Source organism: Anopheles bellator, chromosome 1 (genome assembly GCF_943735745.2).
Source record: "Anopheles bellator chromosome 1, idAnoBellAS_SP24_06.2, whole genome shotgun sequence".
In the NCBI taxonomy this organism is placed as follows: Eukaryota; Metazoa; Arthropoda; class Insecta; order Diptera; family Culicidae; genus Anopheles; species Anopheles bellator.
In genome coordinates, this window is record NC_071285.1 from 46,609,681 (window position 1) to 46,631,924 (window position 22,244).

Here is a 22,244-nt window from a genome sequence, read left to right on the forward strand (position 1 = left end):
TTGCTCAAAATATTTTATGTAAAATATGTGTACACACTATTTGTTTATTTCTTAAACTAACCCATAAATGACAATTTCCTAAACTAACAGTATTAAACGGATCGAACTAATTTGTTTTTTTTATATAAAGCAAAATGCGCGCTCACTCAAGCAGAACAAAAATGTCTCGAACATGTGTTTTAAGTAAATTATATGTAAAATCATATATTTCGTTGATTAGTTGTCCCAAAAAATTCCCAGCATATACGCATCCAGACGCTTCCGCGCATAAGCAGGAGTGAACGCTTTCCGTCGGTCTTAGTTGTTCTTCTGGAAATACCGAATTTTTGCTTCCGGATTAGGTACGATCTATGGAAAAAAAACGTTTGAAAGAAAGACATCCGTTACAATAGGCAATCATCGATGACTCACTTGATGGCTTTTATGCTCTACATACCGTATCCTGTCCGGGCTTCCAGCCAGCGGGACAAACTTCTCCGTGCTTGTCCGTGTACTGGAATGCTTGTACTAATCGCAGCGTCTCATCCACCGATCGGCCCACCGGAAGATCGTTCATAGTGATTTGTCGCAGAATGCCACGGTTGTCGATGATGAACAGTCCTCTGTACGAAAGCGTTATTCAAAAAGATGAAGATAATATTCGAACATACCACCACAATTTCTTACCTCAGCGTGTGGCCAAGATCGTCCAAAAATACGCCATAATCCTTTGCAATGCTGTGCGTGATATCGCTGACCAGGGGAATGTTGATCTTCCCTAGACCGCCTTCTTTTCGCGGTGTGTTGATCCACGCCAGGTGAGTGAAGTGAGAATCGATGCTGGCCGCGATCACCTCAGTGTTGAGCTTCCTGAACTCGTCCACGCGATCGGAAAAGGCCAGGATTTCCGTCGGACACACGAAGGTGAAGTCGAGCGGATAGAAGAAAAACACCAGATACTTTCCGCGGTAGTCGGAAAGCTTAATCTTCTTGAATGCACCCTCCACCACTGCGGTTGCCTCGAAGTCCGGTGCAGGCCGTGAAATGACGGCCTTCGTGTACTGTAGTTTGTGGTCTATGGTTTGTGGTGCTTCCTGCGGGTATACATGCCCACCGCCAAACGAGTGACATGATCCTTCGTCGCTCGCCACTACCTCGGTCTGCTGGATGACGATGGTGAAGAGGGTTAGCACTAAGCAACAACAGGTGCCACGCAAAAACAGGCCCAATTTATCAGACTGCATTTCTTCGATTTAGTCCACACGCGATACTTTGAGGAGCTTCTCGATCCACCCAGAGCACCAAGTCTAAGCAGGCACGCCACGACTGCAGGTTTCCTATTCCTAGCAAGCCGCTGCAGTTTGCGACGCCGACGGAGATAGGGTTTTCCCTCCGCAGCCCAAGGTGTGCGACTATCGCAACCCTTTATCACTGCCAACACCACGCGAAACGTGTCGCCACGATTGAGGGAGAGCGCCAAGATGGCAGAGAGAAGAGCGAACCCAAGCCGGCAGGCGGAATGTTTACCGAGAAAACAGAGTTCAGAAGGCGCCCGGAGTGAATCAAAATGGCTACTGGCTACTCCTCGGTGAACGCAGCGCTTGCTGCGATGAACTAACGCGAGGAGCGAGTTGTAAACAAACTTTCGAACTGTCAAAACAATCAACTCCGCGGCCGCGCATCCCGCACTTGTACAAGTTTGGTCCAGGCACGACGCAAATGTCAAAGTGCTTTGTGAGTTTTCCGTGATTACTCATCGTCGCACGAACAGGGAAGCCAACAGTCGGAAGATATTCTCCGCTTTCGGGTGTTTCCGGAGAGCGCATCACGGCCATGGCGACCAACTTTCCGCCCGTTTCGGCGCTGATGAAACCGATTCAGCACTATCTCAAGACGGCCCAGGAGCACGATGGTCGCGACCCGATCGTGGCCTACTGGTGTCGTCTGTACGCCCTGCAGATGGGGCTGAAAATTGCGAACCAGGGAGTGAACGAGCGGAAGCTGCTGCTGGCGATTATGGACTGGCTGGAGACTACCAAAACACAAATGTCGGACAACGAATCGGTTACGAACGAGGTGGCTGCCCAGGCGTATCTGGAGAACTACGCCCTCAAGCTGTTTCTGTACGCCGACAAGCAGGACCGGGCCAGCAATTTCGGCAAGAACGTGGTCAAAGCGTTTTACACCGCGGGCATGATTTACGACGTGTGTCAGATATTCGGCGAACTGACGGAGGAGGTCACACAGAATCGCAAGTACGCCAAGTGGAAAGCATCGTACATTCACAACTGTCTCAAGAACGGGGAAACTCCCGTTCCGGGTCCGATGCCCGCGGAAGAGGATAAGGAGCTGGACAACGAACTGGAGGCCCTCGGTGGTGGTGACCCAGAGGCACCGAATGCAGATAATCAACCCGGACCCAGCCATGCTCCACCGCAAGCCCCGCCGAACGTACCATCGCAACCCACACCACCGACTATCCCATCATCCTACGCCACCACCGATCCATTCAGCAATGTCAAAGCTCCGACACCTCCGAGCGAACCGGAAAAGTCACCCGGAGGCTTTCAAGCGTACACCGGACCGGGTCCCGCTACCGGTGGCCCGGTAAACCCGGCCGGTGTTCAGCTCCGACCGGAGCAGCTCGCCAAGGCGCAAAAATACTGTCGCTGGGCCGAAAGTGCCCTAAACTACGAGGATTTGAAAACGTCGATCGATAATCTCCAGAAAGCGCTCCGTTTGCTGCAAACCGGCCAGGATGGTTAGCCTCGAAATGAATGATTTTTGGTTACATCTTAGTCCCTTATAATCCCGCTTGCGTGGACACAACCGCGCGACGCTTTGGCTGCACCCATCTTTGTGTTTAACCTGTCTAGAACTGTACAATAAACGTACCTGCTTCGAGACTCCTGCGTGATTCTTCTGGTGCAGCACCGTAGTCTCCTGCGTTACTTTTTCCGTCAGTTCCTCCGCTTCTTGCGAAACTACGCTGCGGGTTGTGGGCCTTGTCGTCGTGATAACCAGGGGGCGTTTCTTTGCTGGTGTCTGCTCCTGAACGCGTTCCATTTTGATACCGGCTGTGCGTGGACGACCCAGCTGACCGATTGCCAGCGATTGATTCAACGTGTTCATTGACTGTGGCTGACTGACTGCCGTCACCGTGGTATTCGCCGGTTTGCGGTCGGCTCTGTTCATTATTACAATGCGCTTTGCAAGCAGTGGAGTGGAGCTCACCGCTTTGACGGGCCTTTTCGGATCCGGTTCGGATTTATCAGCGGCCCGGTCGCCTCCACGCTTCTGAAGACTGCAGGCGGACGAGCAGTATACCTTCCCGGAACGCGTCAGCACAGCAACATCCCTGATATTCAGTGTCTGGTGGCAACCGGAACAGGATTGTTCTTGTGGCTCCAGATACTCTAGATTATTCTCATCGCTTCCCATGCCATCATCACCGTCACCACGAGTATGGTCCTCGTCTTCATCTTCGTTCACGTCGTCCAGTTCGTTACGTTCAATTTTCGGTTTCCGCGAGGTCTTCTCCTTGGCCTGAATCGCCTCATCCAGCTGAGTGGTTTCTTCCGCGTGCTCGCGGTAGTCAACATCCAGCTGGTAGTACTCGTTACCGTCGTCCGCCGGGTCGGACGCAAGCTGCACTTCACTCCCCAGCTCGATTGCCTCGTAGTCCTGCAGCTGGGCGCTGCTGACGATTTCGAAATCTTTCCGCTCGCCATCTTCCAGCACATCTACGATGCGGTAGGTTGACGAATCGTAATCCTCGTCGTCCTCACCCTCACCCTCTCCCTCGCCATCGCCCTTGAGGAACAGGGCTCGAATCTCGACCGGCACCAGCGTGCAAACGATGGCGATGTGTTTGCGCATCCTGGTCAGATTCGGCGTCGTTCGCCACTCGCAGAATATGCACTGACGCTTCCGGTCGTTCTCGACGGTCGCAAAATAACAGTGAACGTCCTTCTTGTTGTGTTCGGTCAGCGACGAGTTGCGTTCCCGCTCGATCGCTTGCTCCTTCATGTTCAGCATCATCCCGCGCACCATTTCGTGGGCCGACGGGCAACTGTACGCGATGTGCCGCTCCATTCGGGTGGCATTTTCGCGCGTCACCCAGCCACAGAAGCCGCACTTTTGCTGTGTTTCATTGAGACGCTGAAAAAAGTTACGCACCGGGTGCGGATTTTTACGCTTCAACCGCTCGTCCTTGCTGACGGCCTCCTTCTTTGCGACCACCCTCGGCATCGCGCGTTAAATCGTTACCAAACTTGAAATATTTCAACTTGAAACTCACTTCGATCTTCGGAGTCTTCGGCGTCTGCGAATGCACAGTTTGCTTTGGTAGCGCACACAGCGCAGGAATGGCGCTTGACAGCCTGCGTCTACTGTAGAGGGCGCGCGGGTGCTTGCAAAGTTCGCTTCGCAGCGGATGAACATTTTCACAACGGAATCGAAAGCAAGTGGAGCGGACTCAGCACAGCACGATTGGTGATTGGCGTTTTAGTCAGCTCAGTGTAGTTCAAAATTGAAACCATCTACCATACAGTGCAGCACATTATGGAAAGATATTTAATCAAAATAATTCACAATCACAAATAATATGTTCACGAGTGAAGTGTAGAAATGAACTCACATGCACGCTATTTGACAGTTGGAGTTCATGTCCACAGCGCAGGCAGAAAGTGCACATCGTGATTGCAAGATCCAAATATTTGACTGATCGGAACGGCGAAGCTCCGTTTTGTGCTCCTTTGAAGGCAACCCGCTTTTCGATAACTGCCGCACTACAATAATGCCCACGATTATAGCCCTCGATGTGTCGCTTTCGATGACGCGTCCGATTCCGAACTCGTCCACGGGCGGCACGGCCGTGGTGCCAGAAAATACGCTAACCTATCATCAAGTGGCCATGCAGGGCATCAACAGCATTCTGGACTACCTCTCGAAGCACGCTCGGTTGGAATTTGTTTCGTTGGTAAGTAGCGAACTGTGCAAGACTCCATTCCCGGATAGTTTGTTTACATACATTTGGCTGTTTTCGGTGTGTGCGTTTCCAACACTCGTTTCGAAAGGGACGGTGTTCACTCGCGTCTGCCCATTTGTTTACAACCCGTTGGTGCCGCTAGTGCTAAGAAATGACACTCCGCTCCGGTCTCGTGAACGAATGAACGTGCTGTCATTTGTTTCGTGCGATGGTTTGCGAATGTTGGCAGCGCCGTTTCGGACGGAGCTGTCAAATGCTGGTAAAAGTCAGAATTTGCGCGACAAGCAGCAAAAGCATCTGTTCGGTCGTAGAGGGATTCCGTCGCTGGCCGTGCGCTCTCGGTGCTGTAAAGAAATGCGCTTACAATTTCTCCATTTGGGTGCACAATAAACGGCGACACACAACGCTGCTGGCCACACCAGCCACTTGTTTCTCACCAGCCAAAAGGCAATGTGCGTAGATAGCTGCTACGGGCGAGAGTGATCTTGGATGAACCCACGTGTTTGAGGTTAGGGTTCCAACGACGACGACGGTAACGACGTCTATTTTACGGCTGTGAAAAAAGCAGAGCGATCCCTACAGCGGCTCCGACGGATAGGCCGAGTTGAGGTGTTACATAAAAGAAAAAGAGGGTAAAGCGAAACACGAAAAGGAGAACGCGTAGACGACGATGGCGTTCAGTAGTGATGCGGTGTTAACTGTTGCCCTGCGAACCAAGTACGATGTTCGCCGTAGCAAAACCGTCGGCGATGATGCATTCGAGTGCCTGCAATACCTTCACGAAACGAAACCTATCGAACCGAAGTGTCCTCCTACACGGGATGAGTTGATTGCATCCGGGCAGCTTCCGACGACCGAGGCGGCCGTCGATCCGGAGGCACTGTTCGAGGAGCTGTTCATGGTGGACATCGATTACCTAAAAAGTTTGGATCCGAAAGATTGGAAGAATCAAGATCACTACGCCGTGCTCGGATTGAAACGGATGAGGTAAGTGTTTTTCGCACATCGCATCGCGTGTCGCAATCAAGATGGGTTTGATCTTCTCTCTCTCGCTCTCTCTCACTTTTTCGTTAGGTTCGTGGCGACCGATGAAGACATCAAACGGGCGTATCGTAAGATCGTGCTGAAGCATCACCCGGACAAGCGGAAAGCGCTCGGCGAGGAAGTGAAGCAGGACGATGATTATTTTCACTGCATAACGATGGCATACGAGACGCTCGGTTCGCTCAAGAACCGGCGCGCGTTCGATTCGATCGATCCCGAGTTTGACGATTCGCTGCCGTCGCAATCGGAGGTAGACAAGGACTTTTACGGTGCGCTGTGTGACTTGTTTCAGCGTAATGCGCGTTGGAACGAATCGAAACGTGCGGCCCCGCAGCTGGGCGACGACAACACGCCGCGTGAGCTGGTTGAGGACTTTTACGACTTTTGGTACAACTTCCAGAGCTGGCGTGAGTTTAGCTACCTGGACGAGGAGGACAAAGAGAAGGGTCAAGATCGCGAGGAACGGCGCTGGATCGAGAAGCAAAACAAAGTGATCCGGTTGAAGCGGAAGAAGGAGGAATCGGCCCGCATCCGGGCGCTAGTGGACCTGGCGTACAACAGTGATCCGCGTGTTGTGCGCTTCAAGCGCCAGGAAAAGGAACGCAAACTGGCCGCGAAGCGCGCGAAACAGAACGCGTACCAGGCGCAGAAAGCGGAAGAGGAACGGGCGGCCAAGGAAGTGGCCGCCGCCAAACAGCGTGCCGAAGAGGCGGAACAGAAACGTATCGAGCAAATCCAAATCGAGCGCGAGCGCACGAAGCGTCTGCTGAAGAAGGAGCGCAAGCAGCTGCGAGACACGGCCAAGGCAAAGGAGTACTTTACGACGGACGAAAAGGAGCGCCTGAAGCATCTCGAGGGGGTGGAGAAGCTCATCGAATCGTTCAAACTGCTCGAGCTGCAGGACTTTAACCGGGAACTGACGGCGGGCGGCCGGGATGTATTCGTGAAGGCACTTGGCGAGCTGGAGGCGAAACTAGAAGCGGAGCGGATGGTGGCGATCCAGCAGCAAACGAACAGTACGATACCGAACAATGCGGGCCTTAAGGTGGTTAACCGGAAAGCACTGTGGTCACACGAGAACGTGCAGCTGTTAATCAAGGCGGTCAATCTGTTCCCGGCCGGTACGATCTCACGCTGGGACGTGATAGCAAACTACCTGAACCAGCACGGCACCGAGCTCGGTGACTTGCGGTTCTACGCGAAGGACATCCTCAACAAGGCGAAGGAACTGCAGAGTGGCGATTTCTCAAAGAGTGACCTTAAAACGGTGGTGAACCAGCAGGCGTACGAGTCGTTCGAGCGCAGCAAGAAGGATCTCAAGATTATTGACAACTCGGAGATCAGCACCAAGGAAGAGCAACAAGGAGCAGCAACGGACAACCGGAAGAAGCAGAACGGCATTGAGCCTGCACCAACACGAGGCAAATCGCCCATGGTCAACGGGCGACATGACACGAAAGACGAGGACAACACTAGCAACAGCAGCAGTCCCGAAAGCAAGCCTAATCAGCCCAGCAAGCAGCCTGCGGCCGTTGTCAATGGCAACGGGGTAGATACAACGCCGGCAGCCGACGGTGGAAAGGCCCCACCGACGAAGGCGGCCAAAAAATCGGACAAAGAGGCGGCGAACCGCGTGTGGAGCAAGGAGGAACAGGCCCTTCTCGAGCAGGCCATCAAAACGTACCCTGTTTCATGCGGTCCCGACCGCTGGGACCGGATAGCGGAGTGTATACCGAATCGAACGAAAAAAGACTGTATGCGGCGCGTGAAGGAGCTGGTCGATCTGGTCAATGCCAAGCGCGAGGCACAGCAGGGCGTCAAGTAGAGCCCACGGCCCCTCCTCCGTGGAGCTGCCTTTCTGCCATTTCCCTTTTCCCTCCTACGTCGTATTATCTCCCGCAGAACAACCGAGAGTGAAGTTAACCTTATAAAAACATGTACATAATCTGAGTGCCGTCTCTCCTCTCCGACCGGCAGCGATCCTCTTGTCTTCTGTTTCACATCAAAAGTAGGACACTCGATCGCCAAGTGCGATCGAAATGAAGAACCAAGTAAAATCTCTTGCTAAACCAACCCAAGCGTAGTCGTGGTCCGATTTAACACACACCGAAAACCCAAATGAATTCGTCGATTTCATTCGTAATGCTTTCCGCCAAAAAATGCGCCCATTTATACTTCCCCGTTCCCGTCTGCAGATCGTGTACTCTTCACTGTACGAAATGGTGGTGGACTTTACGCGCGATTACGACACGATCCGGGCGGCCCTCCACAAGATCGAGCACTACGACAAGACCAGCCTCGAAAGTGTGCTGGTGGCGGTCAACAACGCATTCCGGACGCAGTGGGGCAGCGAGAACTATTGCCAGCTCATCTGCATCACCGACTGTGGAGTTGGAATGGGACCGAGTTCGCTAAAGAACACTATCATCAATATCCAAAACTGGAAAGCTCAGTGTGGCGGTGCTGGGACAGCTTTGCCGGCTAGTGTGGTGGACACGAACGGCACCACCGATAGCGGCAAGGGTGGAACGGCACCGCAACCACCCGACAACCTGTGGGTCGGCTTTGCGTACCCGTGCAAGCTCAGTTTCATGTGCCTCGGAAGTTTGGCAACAGACTCTGCGTTCCGGTACGGCACTAAGCTCTACCAGCAGCTACTGGATGTGAGTGGCCAACGAGGGCAACTGTTTTTCCCGCGTGTCAAACACGACGAGTCGCTCGATGAGTCCGCCCTCGGCGACGCAACGTCGGAACAGGCCTCCGTAGGCTGTGACGACGCTGGCGGAACATCGCATCAGCAGCAGCAACAGCAACAGCGTCAGATAATGACCCGCACGTCGGTGTTGGAAATGTTTGACGCAATGTGCGACACCAACTACCGGGCGTTCGATGCGACCCTGCGGTGCGGTAGCTACTTCCGGCTCGAGGGACCAATCGTGGTGTGGCCCGCACCCCTACCATACACGGCCCGCGATGTGCTGGGCAGTGAAACGACGAAGCTAATGTCGCGCCACCTGGAAGTGTGCGGTTTCTTGGCCCTGGCGGATATCGGATCACCAATGTCCATCAGCCGGCACCTGATTTTACCACGCCACGCAACCGTTACGTCCTCGGCCACGGACGATGGAACTAAACAGGGAACCGCGAAACTGCCGGGTGGTAAGAACGGCCATCAGCACCACCCACACGGCAGCCTATCAACTGCCGAGGAGCGTCTGGAGACGGACATTAAAGCGTTCTACGGCAAGTCGGAAAGTGGTGCCCTGTCGGGTGATCATCATCATCACGGCCACCACGATCATGCCGATGAGGGCGCGACAGCGGACGTGAACAAAGAATCCGTCTGCGTGCTGTTACACGGTGCTCTGAAGGTGGAGAACATGGCCGCCCTGGTGCTGCTCGGTGACGGGTGGTACGGGTTCATCTACTCGTATGCGGATGGGAAGAAAAAATCGAACCTGATGCTGAACGTGCTGCCCCCCGGTAACGACGTGGTGCCGTGGCTCGGTGACCTACGGTATCTCGGCACGCTCGAGGATGCGTTTCCGGGTGAGAATCCCTCGTTCCCGATCAAGGTGGACAAGCGGAGCTACTCGCAAAACATTGTGGTGTGGATCCGTCAAGCTGGCCTCCAGTCCGACATCCAGAAGGTGCTGCGGCACGCCAAAAAGCTGCCGGAGAAAACGCAACACTTCTACAAGGAGCTAAACCGTATCCGGCGGGCTGCCCTGTCGCTCGGGTTCGTCGAGCTACTCGAGGGGCTGGCGCACATCTTCGAGCGCGAAATCAACACGCTACCAATGAGCGCTTCACCTGACTGTGCCCTCCAGCTGGCCCACGCATCGATCGAGCTACGCAAGCAGTCGAACCGGGACCCAAAAACCATCATCCACGCCGTGCCCACGCAGTACAATCAGCTAGGATAGAGCGGGCAGCGGATAGTTGAGAAGATTGTGCAGACATGCAATGAAATAAAGAATTTTAATAAAAAAAAAAACAAACCAACCGGGGAAGGCTGCTCTCGAATTTCTTTCGCACACAATGTCTGATGGGTGGCCAACCGTTTTCAGTGTTTCTCAAATAGTTTATTCTCAGCTGCCACTTCCGTCATCGTCGTCGGCCACACTGCTCACTTGGATGGCTCACTAGTGCGCAACGGCCTACTCTAACCTACTATAGAGTCTCCACAGGGGAGAGTGGAGCCTCCTGTGCACAGCTATTCGGCTCGCTCTGAATCAATCAATCATTTTATAATATAGTAGTATACATGGGTTACCATCTTTTGTGGATGGGTTTTGTTTATCCGTTTCGTTTCTCAGCCACCCGCCATTGTCTCGTATTTGTTACTCCTTTTTTTGTTTTTGGTTTCTGCTTGAAAGGAGGCGACTGTTGCTTCGATGCATCCGAAAAATAGTGTTCAACTGTTTGCATGTTGCATTTCTTCGCACCTTCGAAGCTTGCTGTGTAGTATCAATGTTTACATGTCTCTTATTCAAACAAGGAACCCGAAAGTAGGACGCAATGCCAACGTTTTTAGCCATGGTTTTATAATCTTCGTCATTAAATTTAGCTGCGTTTTTGTTTGTCGAAAGCGTTGTTTTTTGTAGAATAATCAAACTCCAACTACACACAGGCTCCTGCTGTCTGTCCTCTAGCTTCTTAGCTGATGTGGTGATTTTGCAATGAGCTTGGGTTCGCGTTTGTAATTAGTTAATAAGATCTAAAGTTTCGTGTTACGTATTCACCGTTAAAACTGAAGGTAGTGGTTTTGCTTGTTTTGCTTTTCACCGTAACCGACACGTTTGTGTCCTACGCGTCTACGCGTTCACTCTGCCGGTCGTCTCCTTTTTCGTAATGGCACGGAAGTTGCTGCTTGGTTGGTTGGGTTTCTGGCTTCCCGACCGTATATGCTTGTTTCTACATTGACCCACTCCACTCTAAAATTCCCTAAGAACTACAGGAACGGAATCATGAAATCGCTGAGCAGTGCGTCCGCCAGGCCCAATTATTGGCCAGAATTGGCAGCAGAAAGAAATCGGAACTTCCAAACGAACGACGAATTGCACGACGGAAACACAAATGATAGCCTCTAGCCGCCTGACGACCGTGTGTGCGTCATAATTACTCCTAAACCTACAAACCGGTGGCCCACACGCTCCGGCCTCAAACGGACACGGACGGTCGCGGGGGCTGTTCGGTAACCGGAAATAATTTTCTCCCCACGGTGCGCAATTATGCACACCGAGCCGTTGGCCGCCGGCACCAAACCTCGCCCGTCACGAAACGGCGAACGGAAAATCAAATAATAATGGGAACAAATCAGGATTCGGGCCAAACCCAAAACCAGCGCGGCCAAGACCATACCAAGCTGAGGCTAACAACCGGCCCCACCGACCGAGCCAAGAATGTCTTGGTCAAGGCTTTGACCCCCGCCGGGGGCGCGTGAGGCTACTGATTGAGAGTCACGCAATGCAATCCGCCGCCCTTCACGAAATCGAAAGTGGTAAACACGAAATTTCACAAACACAGGTTTTATCCTTGAACCGTGCCGCGCGGACACGTGGGTAGGAGTATGGTAACTTTTGGTTTTGTTTTGTTTTTTTTTTCTTATTTGGAAGAGTGTACTAAACCCCTTCTGTGCCCCACCGTGAGTGTGGCTAAGAGAGCGTTTGGTAAAAGTGGAAGTAAGCTTTCGGTCGGAGCCTCTGGCTCCTGGCTCCTCATCAACACGGTTTAGGACGGTTGCTCGGGGCCAGTACATGCGTGTTCGCGTATCATGGATCCGTGCATCTTCCAACTGCCCCATTCGTTTAGTATACTTGAGTAATGAACTCGGAGGAAGTAAGCAAATGGGTGAGCCACTGCAAGTAGCATAGAATCGGAACAGAGCACAGCGGAAATTGGCCCGCGAATAATTGTGTCAGAATCGTGAATCATCCAAAAACTGGGGAAGCGCTAGCGCAAAGAATAGGTTAAGGGGACTAATTTTTGGTGTGACATCTGATAAACACAAACAGGACAGGTCAAAATGTACATGGGCACATGGTCTTATGCAGTTGCAGTGGCTCCCCATATCACCTGATTCCGCCAGATCTCTCTCTCTTCTTCTCTCCGTCGTTCCGGATATTCGGCTCCCGGTTGGGCGCGTTTGGTATTTAGGAAATGTTGAATAAAAACCTTACCCTACTACGTATGTATATATATATATTTTTATATGTATATAATATATATATATATATATAGATTTATGTGCTAATGTTAGAAAATAATAACGAAAATTTGTTACCTTCTATTTATTACCGGTTCGGCTCACTCAATATGAATTCTTTGTTCTTTGTTTTCCTATTTACGTATACAAGTTTTCGTAGCACTGACGATGGTATTTTCTGTTTCGGCGTGGGGTCCCGCGCCATTCGGTTCCCAACGTTTGGCCAACTCCCCCCGAAGAATCCGCCCGTCCTGTCCGAGCCCCGACACGGCGCACGGGTGGAATTGTAAAAACGGGAGGTCGGGCCGATTGTGTGCCACTACTGCTGACTAGTAGTAGTAGTAGGCTAGTAACGGCGCCGCTAGTAGTAGTAACAAAACAGATCGGTAGTAACACACTTCCTCTTCCGTCATTGGCATACATTGGGGGGGCCTTTTTTCGCGGTAAGTTGCCGTTACTTCTTTTTCCTCCTCTTCTTGTTCGATTCACTAGGTTCTATATGTGCAGTGAGTTCCACTTTGTGCCACTGCGAGAGTGTCACAGTGTGTAGCAGTTTGTTTTACATTCTAGTTTCTCCGCAGGTTGCTTAGATCGTATGGTATACTTCAGTTACTTCGATGACTGGGTTTTGTGTTCCTTAGATTCAAAGATAGAGTTTCTTGCCCGCCTTCATAAGCCTAAGATTTTCCTTCGTATCCCTCGTATACTTCTCTCGTATAGGAAGGTTTTCCAATGTTTTCTTGAGTGTGTTTTTTTTACCTCTTTGCACTTTTCATCACGCACAGTTGACGCGCACTCTGACTGACTGAGAAACGGGTTTCCCGAAAAGAAGCAATCGAGTATGGGGGGGATGTCGGAAATCAAGTACGAAATTAGGTCCGTCCGGTCAAACAAAGTGGATTGAAATTGATCAGTTTGACCACCAGTTCTGGCGGGGCATTGCAGGACTCGGTTACTGCTAAGTGTTGTCGAACGCTGGCTTGCTGGCTGCTGCATTCTAGCCCGTTTCGCGTCCGCCCGTCCGCAAATTGCGCTTCTTCTATTCTTCCGTTTCTTTTTTTTTGCATGGCGATATGGAAATCAAATAAATCTATTATCACAGACTTCACTCGTCGTCGTCGTCGTCATCGTCTTCCTTCCTATACACCGGCCGACCGGTTCTCTCGTTCGGCGTTCTGCAATGATGCGTGCGCCCCCACGAGTTTTCCAAATGATTCGTTCCATTTTTCCATCGCTTCTTACTTCTTATCTTCAAGTGCGCTCTCACGTCCGCTAATTCTCAACTGAGTAATGGTTTGCCTACGATTTATTAGTTTCGCGAGTGCGCTCACATCGCTTCTTACCGACTAATATAGGGTTGTTTTACGTATATCTGTTGCTTTGTTTCATTCTCTCTCACAGTTTTCCTTGCCACTTGCCGCTACAACGGAAAAGAAGCTTAAACTAATATGACACTTAAAAGTAACTTTGTTTGAATGTTGTTTGTCCATCCGATTCCCCATTATTCTTTGACCCACTGATGATGATGATGATGAAGGTTGTTGTAGCAGGTTTCAGTGGTATTGTTTTACGTATACTTGGCTTGGCTTTGCATCTGCGGTTCTCCTTCGGTTCACCACCCTCCTTCGGGCCGTAAAAGTGCCGTGCGCGTATCTTTCGTTTAGGAGACCCCGGGCAGCCGATCCCTTGAAGGGGTCCCCCCGTGTTTACCCTTCGCGTTATCATTCAATTATCATCATCGGCCACGATTTACTGTAATGGCTTCGGTGCGTTAACTCGTTTTCGGTACCACTTTTTTCGAGCGCTCTTATTGCTGCTGCTGCTGCTACTGCTGCTGTTGCGCTATTTTCGGCGCGCGGCACTCACTACCGTGTCCCTAAAATTTATGCAAATAATATTTATTTATGTAATCACCGCACCGCCCTCTCGCTCTCCTTCTCTCTCGATCGTGCATATGATTACCACACATTGCACTGCGTCTTTTGACAACAGATAATCCCCGGTGTATGGCCCCTTCCGTTCACGCATTCCCGCGTTCCCGCACCACACACAGGCCGTAATTGGACGCGGAGCCCGCGGAAAAACCCACCAACCTTTCCCGAAATCCGATTGAAGTTTTTCTTTGTATCGAATGGGCCCACGGAACGGAAACAGAAATCACGTAAACTAACACTTTCTTCAGGACCTTCAGGCGCCGGGCCATCGGGTCGGCCGGGTGGTCGGCTCATTACGAAGGTAATAAATATTAATCAATTCCAGGCGTCATCACCGCCGGCCGACACGCACGCCTCGTCACGTTGGAGTGCCCCGCCGTTCACAGGGCGCCCCCCCTATTTTAATGATATTAACCAATAAAAGGATGCCGGACCAGCACACACACACAGTGTGGTTGCGCGTTAATTAATAACACTTTTACCGAAATGAGTCCGACGCGGACCGGGGACCGCGCGCACGTTGCCGAATCGAAAGGTGTGCGCCAGAGCCAAGTGCCTTTCGTCACCTGGCCGGTGGGGGCGCCTTGGACCGATTTGCATGGCCGCGCGCGAAGGCGGCTGAGCTCATTCGAAGACCCTGTCGGGGATTCGAATTTGTTTGTAAATTAGATTTCTATTCAAATCTAATGGATTGGGAAACAGCGGCACCAGAAGAAGAATGGCCCGGTGGCCTGGGTGAGAGGCACTGTTTGCTCTCATTGATTGCTGCAATTTCTCGCCGCCCAGTGGGGACGACCACGGGGACGATCAGCATAAATACATATTTTGCCTTCGCGGAGCCGAAACAAAAAAAAAACGGTAACATGTTCACGTTCCCCGTGCTCCGCCGGTTGACCAACAATAAGTGCGCTCTGGGGTGTGCTGTGTGGGACATTCCGCCACCACGAGAAGTTCAAAAGTTACCCACAACAGCGTGGCGTGCGTGGCGATTATTAAGGACCACCACCAGCACCACTGCCACGCAGCACATTCCGCAGCGATGCCCGATCGGCGGCCGCAACCGATGAAAACAACGATTAGGACGGTGGTTTTGAAACGGTGCGAAAAACAAAACAGCACCGAGCTCCTATTGTGCAAGGAGCGCGGACCGCGCGTCAACAGGCCTCGCGCGGGTTATCGCGCACTGATTCACGTACACGTATTGTGGGATTGATTAACGTTCTGGCTTGATAATTGTTGGCCCAAGTTCAGCCCGGGTCGTCCGCGAACGACGGAACAGACGAAGCAGCAGCAGCAGCAACAGTGGAGCCTGGCGGATGGTCACTGGCGTGGTGTGACGCAGGACAGAGGGCTGTGGACTCGTCGCGAGGTGTTGGTTCGGTAATTGATGCCGCTCGGGAGGATGATGAGGATGACAAATTGGAATGGTACATACGGTTGTACGGTGCGGGACTTTAGTCGCCCGAGTTATCGGAAGTGTTCTCCAGCATCGGCAGCAGTATACGGCGTCGGGCGTTGATGAACCAATTGTTGACCTACGGTGGGCAGAGCAGAGAACCGAACCGGCTTATGTAGGTTTCATGTGGCTGCGGTACGTGTTTGCGCCGCTTGGGACCGGGAACTTACTTGCAACAGGGTGAGATTGGTTTGTGCTGCGATCACACGCTTCTCTTCCTCAGTAGGATAGGGATGCTGCCACCGGCCGAGCAGCGACATTGAGAGCACGAATAAGAAAGAAAAAGAGAGAAAGGAAGAGAAATCAAAATTAGTTGAAAACACTGAAAGGGACACGTTGGAAAAATACTAACGACTAGGTGCTGAAACAACCAGGCCCGCATGACACTGGTGGCCTGCTTCGGCAGGATGCCCCGTTTGTGGCACTTGCCGGACGAGGAGTCGTCCCCGCCCGGCGAGTCCAGCTCGGAGTCGAGCTCGTCGGAGCTACCGCACGGCGATAGCTGGCCGGCGTAGATGTCGAGCAGGGGCGAAGGCGAGGGCAGTGCCATCGCCGGGGACCCGCCCAGGCCCACCAGCCCAGAGTGCTGCAGTGCCGCTACCGAAAGGCTTTGATGATGATGAGGATGCTGCAGCGGCGGTTGCTGCTGCTGCTGGAAGGCCATAGCGGCCGCGGCAGCAGCAGCGAGGTCGGTCAGCTGTACGGGAGCCATCGGTGGGCCCCCGAGCAGCGTACCACCGACGTCTTTGGCTCCAATTTCCGGCACCGCAGCAACCGGCGACTGATCCAGTCCGAGGGCGACCTCAGGTGGGGCTGCTGCCATTTGGTGGTGGTGATACGCGTGCTGCTGCAGCAGGGCCACGGCCTGCGGCTGTTGCTGAGGGTGATGTTGCTGCTGCTGTTGCTGTTGCTGGTGGCCACCCAGCAAGCCTCCCTTTGCTTGAGATCATAAACACCGTTTACTGCGCGAGTCCTGCGGAAACCCACAAGAGAGGCGCCGGCGCCCGAATACGCCGGTAGCGCTTCGCGGATGCTTACCTTGCATATTGCTGTAGTCGCTCGTGTCACTACCCTGCAGGTAGTCGCCCCCCGGATAGTATCCCTGCGCACTCCCCGAAAGGTCCTGTACAAAATAAGGGGATGGTTAGATCACGGGTCAGTCCCCTGCCGGCACGAGAACCTACCTGCTCCGGGCTGTTGATGGGGCTGTTCGAGTTTGACAGGTTGTTGTTGTGCTCGAGCGCGTAGTCCGAGCGGAGCAGGTTCTCCGACTGCATCTTGCTCCGCAGGCAGGCGATGTAGCGGGTGCAAAAGTCTCGGCACAGTTCCTGCACCTTCTCCAGCTCGAGCAGGTGTATTCGCAGCACTTGGAGCGCCTTGATCATCAGCCCGTCCAGCTCGCTGTTGTTCGTCAGCAGCGGGCGCTTCTCCTTCTCCAGCAACTGTACAAAGGCCTGTGCGGATCCCGGATTACGATTAGCTTACGATTCGGGCAAAGTTACACGCTGCCGCGCGATGAATACCTGAATGTCTCGGGAAAAGCTATCGCCATCGCTGGCACCATTGTTGGAGGACCCATTTGGACTCGAGGCGGAAGACGCGGAGGGAATGTAGCCTTGGGTCGCCTGTTCGCACTTTTCCAGCAGCAAGGCCAATAGCGAAAACAGCGGGTGTCTGCGAAATAGAGAAAGAGTTCTGTAACTGTGTCTCGGACCCCTCAGGAAGGTTTGGCGGTAAGAAAAGTATCACAAAGTTCTTTGTCGGAACACGAACATGAGGTCTTGGTGGAAAGCGCGCCAGTAGTGCCAGTTCCATTTGAACGTGGTGCGTCCTAAAGCCATTAGCTACCCCATAACGGGCAACACTACAATATGTGGATATATTCGTGACCAAGTCAAAGGTGCAATTGCGGACACATCGGTCCTCACACACGATGGCAGGAAGGATCTCCATTACGCGTGCACAGTCAGCGCCCCGAAGACGGCGCTTCGACAACAAGCTATTTGCTGCAACACCATTGGAACCATTCGAAATGTCTTCATCAGTTCGGATTGTTCGTCTCCGGCCGCTCCCTATATCTTGCCGTGGCTCCCTCAAGGTCTCTGTCACGCACCACCATCATCAGCATCCCCATCCGGAACGGTGTCGAGCTGGCAGATCCGTGGAGTTGTGTCCCCGTGTTTCCTCCTTGGGCGCGCCATCATGCAAATCGAGTCGGTCACTTCGGAAAAGGATGCATTTAAATGCGCACAGACAGACACATACACCCATCGAAATGCCCGAAACGTGTGGTGTGTGCATCTCGTTCCGGTTCCCGGGTCGTTCCGGCAAGCGGCGAGATGCATCACGTCTTGGAGATGCATTTTCACACAGGAAAAATAAAAGCACACGGAAAGAAGCGACGAAAAATGGACCAAAATCCGCCAGCGCAGTTGGAAAATGGCCATCACGTCACGACTTCCCGCGGGCGGTTGGGCCCCCGCCCGTTGCCGTGGGCAACTCGTGGAACCTCACAGAAAAGCAGACAAAGCTGGCGCGCTGGAGTTACTCACGATTCTTTTTCGATCAACTATTTTTAGTAGTCTGATGAATGTTTGAATACACCGACGGATTGCTTTTCTTGGGTTGGACGGCCCGCCGAACACATACGTTGGCTTGCGGTTATGCATTTTGAAGTGCGCCAAGGATCTTGACGTGGTGTATCTCAAGAGTCGGCGCGCCCGGACACCAATCAATCGTCGGAACCACATGTGCTGGCTCTTATCGGGAGCTAATTACCATTCCAATGGCTTCGTCGCAAAGATTAAACTTTGGAAAGCCGTTCTTTTTGGGGCGGTGGGTGATTCCTCAGTGGTTCAACGATTATCAGTGGAAACAGAAATAGCAACGCGCGCACTCGAAAAAGGTTCGCGGTTCGAAAACTGCAAACATCCAAAGAAGGGTTGCTTTGATGTGCCTTCGGGACGGAAGGAAGCAACTCGAGGTTGCTAAAGGGAAACGGGGAAAGTCAGAGCATGTTGTGTTCTTGTGACACTCCAACGGTTCTCCATTTCTTTTCCGATAAATGGGGCAGGAAACTTAATTTAAGGCACTCCACATCTCGGCTCTCGCATCTCGGAAGTAGATGTAGACGGCGAAGGCTTACTTGTAGACCGCCCGTTTGTCGGCCTCGAACTGCGCCTGGTCGATGTCGCTGAGGCCATGTGGTGTTGAGATCGTGGCGCCGCTTCCTGCGCTGCCGGCGCTGCTGCTGTTGCTGCTGCTGTTGGTGGTGACACTGTTCGGGGCTACCACACCACCCGGGGCCGTGCCACCCGCTCCGGTCGGGATCGCGGTGCCGTTGGGGCTGCCGGTCGTGTTGGTCGTTAGGTTGAGGGTCGTGACGTTGCCTGTCGTGCCCAACCCGGACGCCGTTACGCCCGACACGGGCAGGGCCGTTACGCTGCTCTCCTGCATGCTGTGTGTGTCAGATCTGTGTCCGCTTTGTGTCGTTCGAGCTGAAAACTCTTGGAAATCCTTCGCTTCTTCTAGGCTTCTGTGTCCTACGGTGTGTCACTTTCGATTGCCTTTGCGGGGACGGGGCGGGGAGCAGGGAAATTTTCCGATCCTCACAGTAGACTAAGCGTGGGCACCGAGTCCGAGCATTGTCCGAAAAATTGGCCGGCCCAGCGGCGATGTTCTTATCGGCATTCGCTTCCACCAACAGATAGGCTTCGTTCTGCGTCCGTTACTACCGATGGCAACATCCTTCTCACACGTCGGGCTGGAAAGAAAAAGGGATACAGGAAACGATTAGCGAGGGTTATGGTACGCTGTCAAAAGGATTAAACTTCACAAATCGCGCACGGTGTCATTACATTTTGAATGATTGCAGCGAAATTATGCTTCGATACTTCAACATATCAACCCAACCGAAATAAATTGTTACCGATAGAGGAGGCCAAAGAGGGGGCCAGTTTGGCCAAACTAAAACTCAATTTCGGGCCTCATCGTTTATTGGTCGGTTGGCCCGTCGATTCCTCGCCGATGACAACGACGATAAATCTAATCCAAAATCATGGACCGACCGAAATCAAACAGGACCGACCGGAATCCGCGCACGGGCCGTCAGGAAAAAGTGCGGCCACGGCAGGCCGGCAGGCAGGCAAGCAAGGGCCGGCGCAGTAAATCATTCGGAATTCATCCGCAATCGCATTCGAGTTAAAGAGGACACACGGCACGGGCGACGGAGAGAGGCCGATGCCGCCATGCCGCGGCTCATAAATAAACACTGTGCAAAGCTATCAAATTCAAATCAATAACGTCATGGTAGTAGGGTCCCCCGGCTCACCTGCGGTCTCTCTCTCTCTCCCGTTGCCCGACCCGCCAAAAAACAATCGAAAGTTGCCACTCTGTCACCGGGACGGTGCGTTGTCGTCGCCGTCGACTATAAACTAAATCGCATTTTTCGGGCGCTCCACTGCTGCTGTGTGCGCTCCCCAATAATCATTTGCCACAACAATTCTGCCAAACGAATTCCGGCCGAAATGTGGGGGGAATTGGGGATGGGGAAAACAGGAGTAAAACGGTGAAAAAACGGCTCCAAAACGGTGGTTTGGAAAACAGGAGTTTAGAGCATACAACAGACGGTGCGCGCGATTCGTGGGACTCAACGACGTTCAAAAGTTTGATTCGATTCGCGAATAGGCCAATCAATAGGCGGGGGCCCAAACCTCCTCTAGTTTTGGGCCAGGCACACGACGTAAGCGAAGCCCAAGGCCGCACTGGCTGTTTGTTTGGTGCAGTAGGCAGTACACCAACGTATCCCAGGGCTTCCTATCCAAATGACGCCGAATTTGTCATTGCTTATAGTTGACAGCTTTAAGCTTACAGTAGCAGTGGAAAAAGTACACACGAAACCACAAGGAATGGTAGGATCAGCTGAGAGTTGTCCATTATGAACTGCTGGACCAGCACGTACTGATCAGCGCATAAAAACCCGGCTTGGAACTTCGGTGTACACCTAATATTTACATCCCCCAAAAGGGCACAAGATCGATCGAAGTCACGCGTGATAGGAGCAGTGATTTGGGGTCAAAATCAATCGACTACTTCTGGTGGCGCGTCCTCATCGCGAGTGAAATAACTTTCCAAACAAATCGACCTCAAACCCCACTCCGTCCAAAATTCAAAGCAACGTAACGACATTCGATCCGGACGATAATCGCAACAATCGGCCAACGTTATTACGGCGCTCCTATCTCCACGTTTTGGACTCTTCTAATTTGATTTACTACCCTGGGCTGAGCGCAGCAGCAATCGCGGAACGGGGCGCCATAAATTGTCCACGGCGCGCGACCACGGCCATGGTCATTTTCTGGGGGCCACCATAGTCAGCTCTGAGCCGCCCCGTGGTTGATGTGATTTGAATAATTTCGGGGGAAATTATGAGTTTCTGTTGCTCTCGCGGGCCGCCGGCGGGTTGGGACATTCATCAGGAGCAGGATCGCCAGGATTCCAACCCGGTGCAACAGGAACACGCGCTCGCAGTGGCCGTAGATGGATCGCTGCCAAAAACATCATCATCATCAGCGGCGGATCGAGATGGAAAATTTGCAAACAGATAATATTCCATTCAATTGCTGCTCCATGCCATCCGGCCTCCGGCTTTCCTCTCTGTGCGGCATGGCGATCGGAAAATGCGGGCCACAAACACTATTTGCCATCGCTGCTATCTTAACCGGTGATGAAATCCCACTTTGCTTTTAATCGGTTCGGCTCCGACAATTCGGTCCGCGATTGGGAGTTTGGTTCCGACCATTCACCACGATTCTTGATGATGACGGTGGTCGGTGTATGTCAGTATTAATTCGGCGTAAATCAAAACCCTCATGCTTCCGCTCTGCTGGCGGCCGATGGGCTGGCTCGGTTCGTTATGAATCAATCGAGAGTTTTTAGGAACATCGAAAACAACCCACCACCATTAGAATCATCAGGTTGGTTGGAGAGTGACGTGCGCGATTTAATCACAGTCCCTCGAAGAACAAAACACTGCTGAAGTGTGTTTACTGAAGCGGTACGACGAAACTAACCCAGAATCGGACAGCGCGTTTGTTGTTCGGAAAACTCCGTGGTGTTCGGGAGTGGAATTAATGGTCCGGTTTGCGTTTTTTTGCCCTCACTTAGTCCAAGTCGCAACAAGCAACCGATAATTGTATCCATTAAGCCACCACACCAGCACTACAAATTATCGCCGGGCGCTTGGGACCCCACTTGGGAAGCCAATGAACTCACTTAGCGAGCCAGTGAAGGACCCAAGAAGGGCGGCACCAGCGTCTTGTAATCTACACAGCAAATCTTAAAAATCAACCCCAGGGGGTCCCTATGTTCCAAAAGTCGGACTCGAAGTTCTCTGCCGTTAATGCTAATCGTGAATAGTTAAATTAATGACAATGAATTAAATCCTTTTCGCTTCTCTTCTCACTCGCCTCGCCCGTCTATCGACGCTGTCCATGATGGATGGTGCGTCGTGTCAGGGCAATCAGGATCAAGCCGCTTGCCTGCTCCGAGTCGAGTCTTCCTTCGTTGAGCTGTGGCCGAAAATCAGTTGCCCATTGTATCGTTTAGAATCGAAAACAGAGTTTTACACTTCGA

At 52.4% G+C, this 22,244-nt stretch overlaps 6 protein-coding genes across 7 annotated transcripts; 3 read left to right on the forward strand and 3 right to left on the reverse strand.

Moving 5' to 3' along the window:
* Positions 1 to 68: 68 nt before the first annotated feature.
* Positions 69 to 3,202, reverse strand: LOC131216545 (peroxiredoxin-2-like). Its single transcript, XM_058211060.1, has 4 exons — positions 2,875 to 3,202; positions 667 to 1,142; positions 437 to 602; positions 69 to 348 (listed from the first exon to the last, which is right to left on the reverse strand). Exons 1-4 carry the CDS (start codon positions 3,172 to 3,174, stop codon positions 298 to 300), a joined length of 993 nt encoding a protein of 330 aa, XP_058067043.1. The 5' UTR covers positions 3,175 to 3,202; the 3' UTR covers positions 69 to 297.
* LOC131216546 (vacuolar protein sorting-associated protein VTA1 homolog) lies at positions 1,727 to 2,885 on the forward strand. The gene has a single exon (XM_058211061.1). It carries the CDS (start codon positions 1,813 to 1,815, stop codon positions 2,743 to 2,745), a length of 933 nt encoding a protein of 310 aa, XP_058067044.1. The 5' UTR covers positions 1,727 to 1,812; the 3' UTR covers positions 2,746 to 2,885.
* On the reverse strand, positions 3,196 to 4,230 carry LOC131215732 (uncharacterized; the record flags this gene model as incomplete). Its single annotated transcript, XM_058210125.1, has 1 exon — positions 3,196 to 4,230. A coding segment is annotated over exon 1 (1,035 nt), but the record flags the coding sequence as incomplete, so codon positions are not given.
* A 547-nt stretch (positions 4,231 to 4,777) lies between these two features.
* On the forward strand, positions 4,778 to 9,939 carry LOC131216544 (integrator complex subunit 14). The gene is made up of 2 exons (XM_058211059.1): positions 4,778 to 4,960; positions 8,209 to 9,939. The coding sequence occupies exons 1-2, from the start codon at positions 4,778 to 4,780 to the stop codon at positions 9,937 to 9,939; spliced, it is 1,914 nt and encodes a 637-aa protein (XP_058067042.1).
* LOC131216542 (dnaJ homolog subfamily C member 2) lies at positions 5,266 to 8,160 on the forward strand. Of its 2 annotated transcripts, XM_058211058.1 has the most exons (3): positions 5,266 to 5,956; positions 6,044 to 7,595; positions 7,635 to 8,160. In XM_058211058.1, exons 1-3 carry the CDS (start codon positions 5,640 to 5,642, stop codon positions 7,836 to 7,838), a joined length of 2,073 nt encoding a protein of 690 aa, XP_058067041.1. In that variant the 5' UTR covers positions 5,266 to 5,639; the 3' UTR covers positions 7,839 to 8,160. The 2 variants fall into 2 exon arrangements, with proteins under 2 accessions (XP_058067041.1, XP_058067040.1); XM_058211057.1 differs by having other exon boundaries at positions 6,044 to 8,160.
* A 5,652-nt stretch (positions 9,940 to 15,591) lies between the features above and the next one.
* On the reverse strand, positions 15,592 to 19,067 carry LOC131215733 (homeobox protein Meis3-like). The gene is made up of 8 exons (XM_058210126.1): positions 18,757 to 19,067; positions 17,135 to 17,285; positions 16,796 to 17,065; positions 16,650 to 16,734; positions 16,315 to 16,550; positions 15,964 to 16,197; positions 15,782 to 15,847; positions 15,592 to 15,690 (listed from the first exon to the last, which is right to left on the reverse strand). Exons 1-8 carry the CDS (start codon positions 19,065 to 19,067, stop codon positions 15,610 to 15,612), a joined length of 1,434 nt encoding a protein of 477 aa, XP_058066109.1. The 3' UTR covers positions 15,592 to 15,609.
* Between the last annotated feature and the right edge of the window lie 3,177 nt (positions 19,068 to 22,244).